The following is a 12,787-nucleotide window of genomic DNA, read 5'->3' as shown; positions in this document are numbered from 1 at the left end:
TGTCAATGGAGGCCGGAAAGACAGTGATTGTGGGGACCAAGGATGCGCACCGTCCAAGAACGCCAGTCAGACTGGACGGCACTGATTAGCATAGGGTTCAGAACCATTATAAAAGGCATTTTCTTAAGTATGTGGGGCAGATGGGCTTATATGATGAAGTTGCAGGTATTAAGACGACTGAAAGGTGGTCGTTATTGTTTATATAGGAAAAATCTGGCGATAGGTTCCCTTTTAAGATCCTCCATCTGAAATTCTGTAGTAAGAAGTAATAGAAATGCATGCAGCACTATTTCTCCCAAACGAAGTGTTGGACACAACATGGTGTCCATTCGTGCTGCTGCGCTGGCTAAACTTAGAGGGGGAAGCAGTGCGAAACCAGCGCATAGGCCCCTTAATTCTTAGAATTGGTGGTGGTCCCAGAGAATGAGCCATCACATTATAAATCCTAGCATCCATGCCTAAAAGATGGGAAAACTCTCCCTTAGGATTTGCAGCCCCAAGGGAACTCTTTCAGCCATTTAGTATATAAGATTGTCTGTTTCCACATATGAAGCTGTGAAATATGTTTTATAATTTGTACTTTTGTCTTCAGGGAGATGTGGTGCTGCAGAGCGATCACGTGATTGAGACAATCACAAAACTTGCCATAATAGCAGAAAAATACAACAATATCAACATTAACCAGGGCAGGTATGTGTATCGCATGCGTGAAGAGCAGATTTATTTGTATCAGCGTACCACTCTGATGTAGCAGCTAAATTGGGAGGGTGATGCATTTAGAAACTATGCCGACATACTGTGTTACCACAAATCAGTGCAGCTGTCAGATGCATAATGATTACATGGTTTTGCAGGTAAAACTTTGGATTACTTCAAAACCACATGGCTTTCAATCAGCATTTTCTAAACTACACCATAGAAGCCAGGACCATACTGTCAGCATAGAATTTGTCTTCACTGCTCCCACTATACTGGAATCCAGCCTCAAAAGGGGTTGTCCAGCATCACTCCCTGTCACATAGCTGCCGAAATTGTGTATGTGCATACATGTTGGATACGTGCACAGTCAGCAGGTGACATACATGCGTTATCTGCAGACACAATTTCACTTGCAGTGAGCAGTGCTGGACAACCCCTTTAAGGCTGTATTGAGCTGGATTATGAAAAACTGACAATTATCCGTCTGAGTTGAACAAGTTGTGTGCTTTATTTTTAAAGGACCCATTGACCTAGAGACTGAGACTGGTCTAAGCCTCGGCAAATCTACTTTATGCTGCAATTTTCTCAACACAACCCGACTATCTTTGTGAAAAATTGCATGTCAGTTAGTCAATTCATCCTAATGGTTCAGTGTTCAGCGCAAATGCTGCTGGATCTACACTCGAAACATGAAAGTGTTTGTGTGAATACAGCCTTAAGGCCTATTGAAAATAACCACGTTCACTTTGTAAGTGCTGTCCAAGTGTAGATCAGGCAGCACTCGTACTGGTCATTAAAGTCATTGGGCCAATTCATATGTGTAATTTTACCCACAGACCATCTATTCATGTAGGGACATTCGCAGCCTGCATTGCTTTGGTCTGAGTCCTAGACAAATTTCCATAGGCTCATAGTCAGTAGATCAGTGAATAAGTAAGTGACAAAAACGGATGCAGCTGGGATAGAAATGTGGTCATTTGTCACTAATGACATACCCTTTACATTGCCTAGAGAAAACCAAAAGCAAAACACAAAACAAATATCCTGGAATAAAAAAGTAAAAAAATATATTGCAAAAATTGCATGAAGGTAGTAGTAATAATAAGGGTATTTAGTTAACATAATTTTGATCAAAATAATGTAGAAGCCATCCCGCCACGTCACGGCAACCCTTGTGGGACAGTCCTAACTCTTGTATTTAAAACCTTTCCACTTGTCAAGTGACGTAAATGTGAACAAGGACAGAGGGACTGAACCACCAGTAATAGTATAGGCCAGACAGGATGGATTTTCCAACTCAGAAACGGGGTGGTCACACCCTTATATGCACAGAATGCACAATGAAACAAATGAGAAACTGGGTCTGAGCAGAAAATGTAAATTAATGTGCATGCAAAATGTAATTGCATATGAACACATGACCTTTACACAGAGAAAACCAAAAGCAAAACACAAAACAAATATCCTGGAATAAAAAAGTAAAAAAATATATGGCTGGATGGCTTCTACATTATTTTGATCAAAAGAATGTTAACTAAATACCCTTATTATTACTACTACCTTCATGCAATTTTTGCAATTTATTTTTTCACTTTTTTATTCCAGGATATTTGTTTTGTGTTTTGCTTTTGGTTTTCTCTGTGTTAAGGTCATGTGTTCATATGCAATTACATTTTGCATGCACATTAATTTACATTTTCTGCTCAGACCCAGTTTCTCATTTACTCCTTTACATTGCCTGTCTGTCACGACTGCAGCCGCAGACGTGGCCCAGCAGGCGCCTCCACGCCGATGGCGAGGGGCGGGCATCCCCCGGGGACGCAATATGGACCCTCTATACCACAGAGGGGGACCCGGGCCTACCCAAACTAGGGAAGGGCAGCGACCAGGATACTGTGGCAGCTGAGCATGTGGACAAGGACACGTAGGACTTGACACCGCACAACTTCAGGTATAAATAAAATAAAGGTCACAGTACATAGACAAAACCAGGACACACGAGATCATCAGGACATCAGAGTCACCGGCAGACATCAGACGGGAGTCGTTTGGTTCCGGACATCCAACACGACATACAGGCACCACTGCAGTCATCTAGCTTCAGGCAGCGGTCATCAGGTTCCAGACTGCGGTCGTCAGGCTCCGGGCATCGGACCTAGGAAGGAATTCAAGCGTGATGGTGCTAACACCGCAGGATTGCTGGGCCTGCATGGAGCTAGCACCGCATGGTAGTCAGAGCACAGCATGGTAGATGCTCAGCAGGAACACCGGTTACAGAGTCTCAGAGTCACTGGGTGCAGGACTCCAAACACAGAGGGATTCCAGGAACACAACACAGCAGACAGTTCAGACATGGTCAAGTACAGGATAGGTACAGGATCAAGGATTCAAGCCTGGATACACGGCCTCCAGGCCAGGGCGAATTTAGACAGGGTCAGGTATAGGACAGGTACAGGATCAGGGATTCAGGCCCGGATATACCACCACCGGGGCAGGGCGAGGGAACAGGACAAAGCAGGAATCAAGGCAGGGAATTTGGTACCATAACCGAGACAGACGAGGTCCACAGACACGAGACACACATGGCAAAGTCCAGGAGCTTTGGGAGTAGCTCTGGCCCCGCCCATAGGGCAGGGTCAGCTTATAAAGGGGCTGCCCCTCAACAATTGGCTGGGGACAGCATTTCAAGTACACACATGAACCCTGATAAAAGCAGGGAAGGTGTGGCTGCGCACGCCCTAAGCTCACACAGAAACCATTGCAGCACAGTCAGTTCAGGAACTGCAGCTTAGAGCACCTGGCCATGGCTGCCAGCCTAGACACACGTGGAAAGTCATGCACCACCTGCAAATGACCTCACAACCCACGGACAGCTTCCACAGCGGCAACCAGGGACCGCACATGTGAATGGTCAAGCAGCAGAGCAAAGACCTAACACCACATGTGCAGCTACGCAGCAGAGCAGGGAACTGAGCAGGCTCCATACAGGTAAAAGCCAGCAGTATCCCAGGTCAATTAGGGGGAAAGGAGTAAGGGGTTAAAGCAAAAAACATGCATTGTCACACCGATAACCAAATACAAACAGAACGGCATGACAAATACAAACAGAACGGCACGATACTGTCTAATTGCACCATAATGCCCATTTACTTTTGCATGCTGCGGTCATTAACCATCTGCCAATTTGCTATATATTTCCTCCATCTGGTGGTAGTTTACTGGCCTGTATGGACAGACGGACCAGAATTCTATGCTGACAGAGCGATCGTTAATACACGTTCTGCGTATGGCAGTATATCGCCTGTTTACACAGGACAATGTGCTGCCGATAATTTTAATGCCGACCTTTAAATGGATAGTCCAGTAAAGATAAGCGATCTCTTGCCACTCCATTCATTCTCTGAGGCTTTTGGGAAAATCTGAGCGCAGCTCCATAGGAGTGGTACGTGCACTGCTACGCCATTCTTAATGGAGATAAGGGGGATAAAAGTTCACTGTTCTGCCTATTGCTGGATTCCGGCAGTCGGACCTCCACAGATCTGTTATCACTTATCCCGTGGATAGGTGATATTGTATCATCTTTGGACAATCCCTTTAATAGTTGCATGATATTTTTACTACTGAAAGGTGTAGCACACGTTTTGGGTCAATTCCTAAATCTAAGGATGCACACTAGAACTTTTCACAAAGACTTGGCTTCGATATTTTATTTTCTTCATAATAATAAGATTAATATAATATTAATGGACATCTTTGTCAATGTCCCTAATGTGACATCCCGGATGGTCACCACTCTGAGCGCTCTGTCCCCAGGTGATCTCGTTTGTCTCATGGGATCTGCAACCTGTTCATCTTTCTGAAGTGCGAAGGCTGCAGTCCATCAGGACCCACTGATAGGGGGCATTGAAGTGTGGTGGTCCAGTAGTGGACAGCCCCTTTAAACAGAGTTTGACAATGTGAAGGCAGCCGTCCTCATAACTATCAGAAGACTGTGGCAATCTCCACAGCAGAACCTACATGCACTGGCCTGAAACGGGTTTTCTGGCGCAGCTTACTTCCACACAGGACGTGAGCAGCACCAACGTGGTCGTTCATTATAGCAGGACATGTGCGCGATACCTGTCCATCATGCTCATGTCTCAGCAGGTGTGTGGGTCATAATGTCTTTAGCTCTCCTCACTTCCGATGCAGAAGTGAGCGGTCCTGGACGGTACAGATAAACTCTTTAATGCCATTTTGGTTTTGTAATACATGTTTGTTTGTTTTTTTACATCTGACTATACCCACTTTTGTGATGTCATCTTAGAAGCAAAATAACCTGGGTAAAAGTGTGGTGCATAGAGGATAAGAGGTCACAAGTCTCAATATATTGTTCCTGTTTTTCCTCAGCATCAAGTTTACTGTGGGTCAGGGTAAAGAAGGCATCATCGACTTTACACCGGGCTCAGAATTGCTGATCGCTAAAGCCAAAAATGGACACTTGTCTGTGGTAAGGACTCAGAAAACTGCTAAAAGTAATGTTATATTTAGTAGGAGTGTGAAATTGTACAATACACCATAAATACTATTCTTTGTACAGCCTAAGGCTGGTTTCACACTTGCGTTTTTTTGCGTTGCGTTTTTGCACATAAATGCGCATGCATTTTTTTACTCTATACTTAACATGGGTGCACATTGTCATGCTTTTGTATGCGCATGCATTTTTTTGTAGTGTGCGCCCGGGTGCACAAAATGCATCCTGTTGCATTTTTTGTGCGTCCGACCTGTCTCAAAAAAACGCTTGCGCACGGAATTCACCCAAAAACCCACTAAAGTCTATGGGAGCGCTGATGTGCGCATGGTCATGCGCATGTAAGCACAAAAAAAACACATGCGGGTTTTTTTGCTAAAACCATACGCAAGAAAACGCATAAAAACGCATGATGCGTTTTTTATGCGCATTTGCACTGCGCACGCAGCGCAAAAAAACGCAAGTGTGAAAGTAGCCTAACAGTTAATTGTGTTGTCACTAGACATGAGTTGTTTTTTTGCCCAGATTTCAGTGGGATCTACATGCAAATTCACTTAGACCTTATTCACACATCAGTGATTTTCAAAGCCTAAAGGCCCGCAATAAGGCTAAAGTCGTGCGAACTGGCCTATAATGGCGCTACCGGCCGACAGTTTCTGTATGGGAATTTTTCAACTCTTCCCTGCAGGGAAGGATTCAGCCTGCTAATTTTCTGCAGCCTGTCAATGTTTTTAGGGAGGTAAGCTGCCGCCATAGGTGTCTGACAGTGGCCCTCTCATAGAGGACGGCAGAAGAACGTAAGGCCATTGCACCTGACGCAGTTCTCCTGATCCAGAAGCACCGAAACCCATTCTGACCAAATGTGAAATTCATGGGAAAGGAGGAAAAGTAGCTTCCAGCTTCTGGTAAAACCTGATTTTATTAAATTAAAAACTGGTTAATATATGTAGATTCCAAAAATGTAGTCACGTATAGAAGATACATATTTCAGATGCACGCCAACATCTTTTGTCCAAGCTGGAGAGTGTCTGAAATGCGTAGCCTCTAAATATGGCTTTATTTTTTGGACTCTGTATGTACTGGCCAGCTTTAAACTTTCTAATAAAGTCAGGATTTTGCAGGAGATGGAAGCATCTTTTCTTCCTTTCCTCTCCTATAGAACAGAGGAGCGCTCAGCTGAGCCGACAGTTATCTATCGTGTATGGGGGGTCTTAAGTCGTGTTCAGAATGAGGTCCATCACATCTGCAAAGATTTACTCTTCTCTTTTTGTACATTAAACATACTGAAACTCTCAGTTGTTCAGGTTATGTTCCCAATACAAATGTAAGCATTCTTGTCTTTCTACTTTAAAGGTTGCCCCACGGCTGAATTCTCGATGATGAAGATTTGCAATTCAATAGGAATCTGGACTACAACCAAACTGACATTTTCACTTGCACCCATTTCCCCCACTTGTTGAACAATACCTGCTTTTTATATTTTATAGTTACCAAAGACCTGCGCTGCTTAAAATAAGGAAAGAAATCATTTTATATATTTGTGAACGTCAAATATTTTATTTTATTTTTTAACTTGCTTTTGCACAATTGCGCCCCTTCCCCCACCTCCTCTGCTATCTTTATGCATCCTGTGCGGTAGGCCTAAGGGGCTTTTCCCACTAAAGCGGTGGTCCCTCGCCTCCATACATATCTGAGTAAGAGGAGTATAGAATATTCTTAGTCTCTTCCTCCAATGCCAGAGAGGCCTTTCCATTCTGCAGACATACCTGGCTACGGATTGGTTTCCTATACAGATTTCATAACGTTAATATGTCTGCACTAATTAAAAAAAAAGACACTTATTTATGCAATCTTAATTTCAGGTCAAATGTTATAAGCAGATTTTATAGCTTTTATTCTACTAAAGGATATATTGTACAACAGAAAAGCCTTACAATGTATTGAGTACCAGAGAAACCCAAAGCCATATGTAAATGAGTGGACTTCATAGGACATGAGCAGGACAAATCCTTGTCACTGTCTTTTAAAGGAAATGTCCATTGCAAAAAAAAAAATACATGTTTTGTAAATGTCAGAAATACTAAGATGTGCAATATATATATATTGTGTAGGGCACCTTAACTAACCTTTGTTATAAGAAGAGGAATCCTAACTTGTTCACACATGTTTCTCTTTCACCATTTATTTTCTTATATCTTCTGTTCACATTCATAGGCTCTTTGGCTTGACGGTTAACGTTACTGCATAGATACATTGACTCTACCGATTACAGAGAGGTTTACGTGTTCACATGATGCAGCTTATGGGGTTCACCTGTAGAGAGAAGTAATTCTTGGGGTCTGAGTGCAGGAGAAAGGGAGGTGACATAGGAGTGCAGCTTTTATTTTTATGCACTACAGTATACTGCACCCCTTTCATGCATAGACCTCCTAAAGGGATCTTTTGAGGTTAACTATATAGATGATGTATCTTTATGAAAGGTCCTCAATATCTGGACCCTCACTGATCCACTGTATTTAGCCCCAGCAGCACTCAGGTGTGAGCAGCGCTGCTCTGTGTAGTGGCCGTTTTTGGGTACTGCAGCTTTTCTCCTATGGTAATGAAAAGTAGCGGAGCTCAGTACCCGGAGACGGCCACTACAAAGTGAACGGAGCTGTGCTACTCAACATCTTTCATTGTTTGCATCTGACCAGAGCTGAAATCAGCCAAACAGTGTGGGTAGTGGGCATTGAAACCCCAGGATCTCATATTGATGACCTTTCCTTATGTTATGTCATCGTTGTAATAAGCCTGAAAAACCACGTACAGAGGACTTGTCTACTCTGTGACATGTCCGTTTTAGTAAATTCCTGCATTTCCCATTAGATTCTAGTTCTAAACTGTCTCTTCTCAGATTTCTGTGTTGTGCCGTTCCTCTTTTATTATTTGTAGAAATATATATTACTACTTTATGTATTACCATTCCCTTTGTCAGTTCTGATTGTTGGACAGTGTAAGGAAACAACATTGGTAAGAGGAATGGAAATGCTCAAATGTCAAGTTTATGCTTCCAGGAGGAAGGACAGAGGAACCGGTGACTGCATGATTCTGAGTAAGGAGGCTTTAGAATTATTTGGTGGGAAATAAGATGTTTGCTATAACACACGTCAGAAGAGCGGACAGATCCGGAGTTCATCATTAGCAGGTGCTATACGCACACACTCAAGGTCTTAAGAGTTAACAATAGGTTTAAGTATGTGTATTGGCTTCTTTAATGTGTGACCGCCATGAACAGACCAAGTCATAGCAGTTGTACAAAAGCTTTCGTGAGTGGCCATTCTTCACCACTGATTCTTTGACCAACGTGATTTTTATTTTTATTTTTTTTATACAGTTTGTGTTAGCTTTGGTATTCCTTGTATATTTTGTTTAGCCTCATGATGATGATAGGCTTGTGAACCAAAGCTCATCCAGAACATTGTACTGCTATTGAGGCATGGTTTTATTCGGTTCTGTTTGATCTAACCTTTTACTCATCTACTGCTTTTTAACCGAATGTTGACACACTACAGATTGGTGGTGTCATCTTTGTCTTCACATTTCAGATACCAGGACTTTAAAGTATATCGCTCACCTTTTACACCATGGAGGCCTCCATATTTATAAGTTTAATACTTTCAGGAAACATGCGCTTCCTCAGTAAAATGAATCAAAGCGGCTTCCTCAGGTGACCGATATGACTTGGGTTTATTGGTTCCCACCATGCTGTACTGTGTTTCTTCTGATTAGGTGTAAGAGAAAATGCTTTAACACACAGTGATTACATTTTGTGCCTTCCCACCAATAAATCTGCAGTTAATAACTAATGTGTCCTCTTCATTTGGTGACGTACAGCGCTAGTTCTGTGTTTATCGATACGATGTCTCATACATTCTCTGCATCGTGTAAAGGATTATATAGGATTCCTAGAGCGATTCTTAAGTTACACAGTGTAAAGGGGAAAGCTTTGTTTTATTGGGGGCAATACAACAGCTCTCAATTATTCTAGACCTAAACTCCATGACAGTTGGACAAGAATACACTCAATGGTAGAAAGGGTCTATTGGACCCCCACTCATCATGCCAACTCTAGTGCACAGAAGCGTGTAGTGCCTCAGCGTGCTCAGCGGTTATCAAAGATATAAGGGAACAAATTGTAGCACTCACTTTTCCAATAAAACTTTTGCTTTTATTTTAGGAGCATTTAAAAGATTTTTATCTGTAAATCTTATGTATTTGAATGTCTTTCATCATAACCTGGTTGCTATGACTCGTGGCCACATGGTCAGAAACGCAAAGATGGCAGTGCTGGATCATCTTATCCTTCTGTCTTAGGCTATGTGCCCACATTGCAGAAATGCTGCGGAATTGTCCGCAGCATTTCCGCAAGTACCCACCGCAGTTAAAACGCATGCGGAATTCGCATGTGTTTTCCCACAAAACAAGCGTTTTGCAAGCGTTTTTAGCTTGTAGAATGCTTACGCTTTTCCAAGCAATTTGAAGCATCTCTTGGAAAAGTGATTGACAGGTTGGTCACACTTGTCAAGCATAGTGCTTGACAAGTTTGACCAAATTTTTACTATTGATGCTGCCTATGCAGCATCAATAGTAAAAGAATGTTAAAAATAAAAATAGGGATATACTTACCCTCTGTCGGCCACCTGAGTCCTCCCGGCCCTCAGCGGCGCTGCCAGCAAGTTCCGTTCCCAGGGATGCATTGTGTGAATGACCTCTGACGTAGCGGTACCGCAACATCAGAAGTCATTCGCGCAACGCAACCCTGGGAACGGAACTTGCTGGCAGCGCTGCTGAGGGCCGGGAGGACTCAGGTGGCCGACAGAGGTTAAGTGTATCCCTATTTTTTATTTTAATTCTATTTTTTTACAGGCATATGGTACCCAGGGCATGGAAGAGAGTCTCCTCTCCTCCAGACCCTGGGCACCATCTGCACATGAAATGCTCACTTTTCGAATGGTGGGCATGGCCACATGCGTAAAATGAAAGTTTCAATGCAATCCTATGGCGGCGCAATTCTGCAAAATTAATGGACATGCTGCAGATTTTTCCACAGTGCGATTCTGCAATGGAGAAATCCACAGCATGGGCCACAGCAATTGAGGGTTGCATTGAAAATCAATCTGATGCGTTGTTAGCGTTTTTTAAGCATTTGTGCAGCAGCGGAAACGCTTAAACGCAACATGGGCACACAGCCTTGAAGATTAGTCAAACACAATCTGTATTGGTGTTGGCAAATATTAACAATATTTACTATTCAGTTTACTACTAACCCCTTAGTGACCAGGCCAGTTTTTACAATTCTGACCACTGTCACTTTATGAGGTTATAGCTCTGGAGCGCTTTGACGTATCCCACTGATTCTGAGACTGTTTTTTCGTGGCATATTGTAGTTCATGTTAGTGGTTAAATTTCTTCGATATGACTTGCGTTTATTTATGAAAAAAAAAGAAATTTGGCAACAATTTTGAAAATTTAGAAATTTTCAATTTTTTTTATTTTTGTGCCCTTAAATCGGAGCGATATGTCACACAAAATACAGTACAGTTTTAGAAACATAACTTTTTTTTTTTTTATTAGGAAGTTTTAAGAGTTTAAAAGTTGACCAGCGATTTCTCATTTTTCCAACAAAATTTATAAAACCTTTTTTTTTTTTTTTTTTTTTTTTTTAGGGACCACCTCACATTTGAAGCGAGTTTGGGGGGTCCATATGACAGAAAATACCCAAAAGTGAAACCTTTCTAAAAACTGCACCCCTCAAGGTGCTCAAAACCACATTCAAGAAGTTTATTAACCCTTCAGGTGGTGCTTCACGAGAACTAAAGCAATGTAGAATTAAAAATGTTCATTTTTTTCCTTTTTTACAAAAAATTTTCTTTGGAACTGGGTCGCACAGGGAAGGGGTGTCTCGACTTCTCACCTCTGGGGAGGGGAGAGAAGGACCCAGCAGGGGTCGGCTCTCTGGTGCCATCACTTGCCCCAGGTCAGTCAGGGAAGCGCACCGAGGGCAAATAGTTGCCGGAAAGGCTTCCCTTATAGGTACAAGTTATTGAGGCGCTCCCTGTGAGCGGTGATATATAACACCAGTCCAGACTGGGGATATATTTATTAATCTCCCTGTCGTCACTGCCAGAGTTCCTCACTAACACAGTACAGTATGCTGCCACCAATTCCTAGTTCGATATATAGCCCCATCCGACACCAGGCTTATATCGGGACAGAAACCAACCCTCGGTGTAGCGTTTAATATAACCAACTGAGCGTGCGGACGTGGGGATTCGTGAATCGAGATAAAAGAGCAGCCTAAGATTAATTTTATATTTAATCGCCGAAAAGGCGCACTAGGTATATACAGGTATGTATGTATAATAAATATATTATACACACTGCTCAAAAAAAATAAAGGGAACACTCAAATAACACATCCTAGAGCTGAATGAATCAAATATTTTCCTTGAATACTTTGTTCTGTACAAAGTTGAATGTGCTGACAACAAAATCACACACAAATCAGCATTGGAAATCAAATTTATTAACCAATGGAGGCCTGGATTTGGAGTCACACACAAAATTAAAATGGAATGTAATGTCCTTAAAGCAAGCCAAAATGATGCTCAGTATTGTGTGTGTGTGGCCTCCACGTGCCTGTATGACCTCCCTACTGTACAATGCCTGGGCATGCTCCTGATGAGGCGGCGGATGGTCTCCTGAGGGATCTCCCAGACCAGGACTAAAGCATCTGCCAACTCCTGGACAGTCTGTGGTGCAACGTGACGGTGGATGGAGTGAGACATGATGTCCCAGATGTGTTCAATCAGATTTAGGTCTGGGGGAACTGGCAGGCCAGTCCATAGCATCAATGCCTTCATCTTGCAGGAACTGCTGACACACTTCAGCCGCATGAGGTCTGGCATTGTCCTGCATTAGGAGGAACCCAGGGCCAACCGCACTAGCAAATGGTCTCACAAGGGGTCTGAGGATCTCATCTCAGTACATAATGGCAGTCAGGCTACCTCTGGCGAGCACATGGAGGGCTGTGCGGCCCTCCAAAGAAATGCCACCCCACATCATTACTGACCCACTGCCAAACCGGCCATGCTGAAGGATGTTGCAGGCAGCAGATCGCTCTCCACAGCATCTCCAGACTCTATCACTTCTGTCACATGTGCTCAGTGTGAACCTTCTTTCATCTGTGAAGAGCACAGGAAGCCAGTGGCGAATTTGCCAATCCTGGGGTTACTCTGTCGCCTAATTGGGGGACACAGAACCTTAGGGTGTTATGCTGCTGTCCACTAGGAGGCGACACTATGCATAATCTGAAAAAGATTAACTTTGGCTCCTCCTCTGCAGTATACACCCCTGGACGGCGTCAGCCTTCTCCAGTTTTTGCTTAGTGTCGCAAGGAGGCACACCTTTTTTCTTCCGTTTTTTTCCTTTTTTTTTTCACCGGAAATACAGATGAAGAAAAGTGGGTCTCCAGCGAGACTCCCGGCATGGCTCCCTCCTCGGTCCCCTATTAGGGGTACCCGGTTGAGGTCGAGGTGG

General features: G+C 43.1%; 1 protein-coding gene across 3 annotated transcripts in view; it reads left to right on the top strand.

Annotated features, from left to right (window-relative positions):
• Nucleotides 1-9,054, top strand: part of MYO1C (myosin IC) — a 162,855-nt gene extending 153,801 nt beyond the window's left edge. For all 3 annotated transcript variants that reach the window (XM_073565650.1, XM_073565648.1, XM_073565649.1), the window contains exons 30-32: nucleotides 593-690; nucleotides 5,089-5,188; nucleotides 6,563-9,054. In XM_073565650.1, coding sequence (XP_073421751.1) covers nucleotides 593-690; nucleotides 5,089-5,188; nucleotides 6,563-6,589 — 225 coding nt within the window. In that variant the 3' untranslated portion in view covers nucleotides 6,590-9,054. The remainder of the gene's footprint in view (nucleotides 1-592; nucleotides 691-5,088; nucleotides 5,189-6,562) is intronic.
• The last annotated feature ends 3,733 nt before the right edge of the window (nucleotides 9,055-12,787 follow it).

The sequence above is a fragment of the Dendrobates tinctorius genome, unplaced genomic scaffold (assembly GCF_039654945.1).
Source record: "Dendrobates tinctorius isolate UK_male_01 unplaced genomic scaffold, ASM3965494v1 ptg000016l, whole genome shotgun sequence".
Taxonomy (NCBI): Eukaryota; Metazoa; Chordata; class Amphibia; order Anura; family Dendrobatidae; genus Dendrobates; species Dendrobates tinctorius.
Note: the sequence above shows the minus strand (reverse complement) of the source record. Positions and strands in the feature narration are given on the sequence as shown.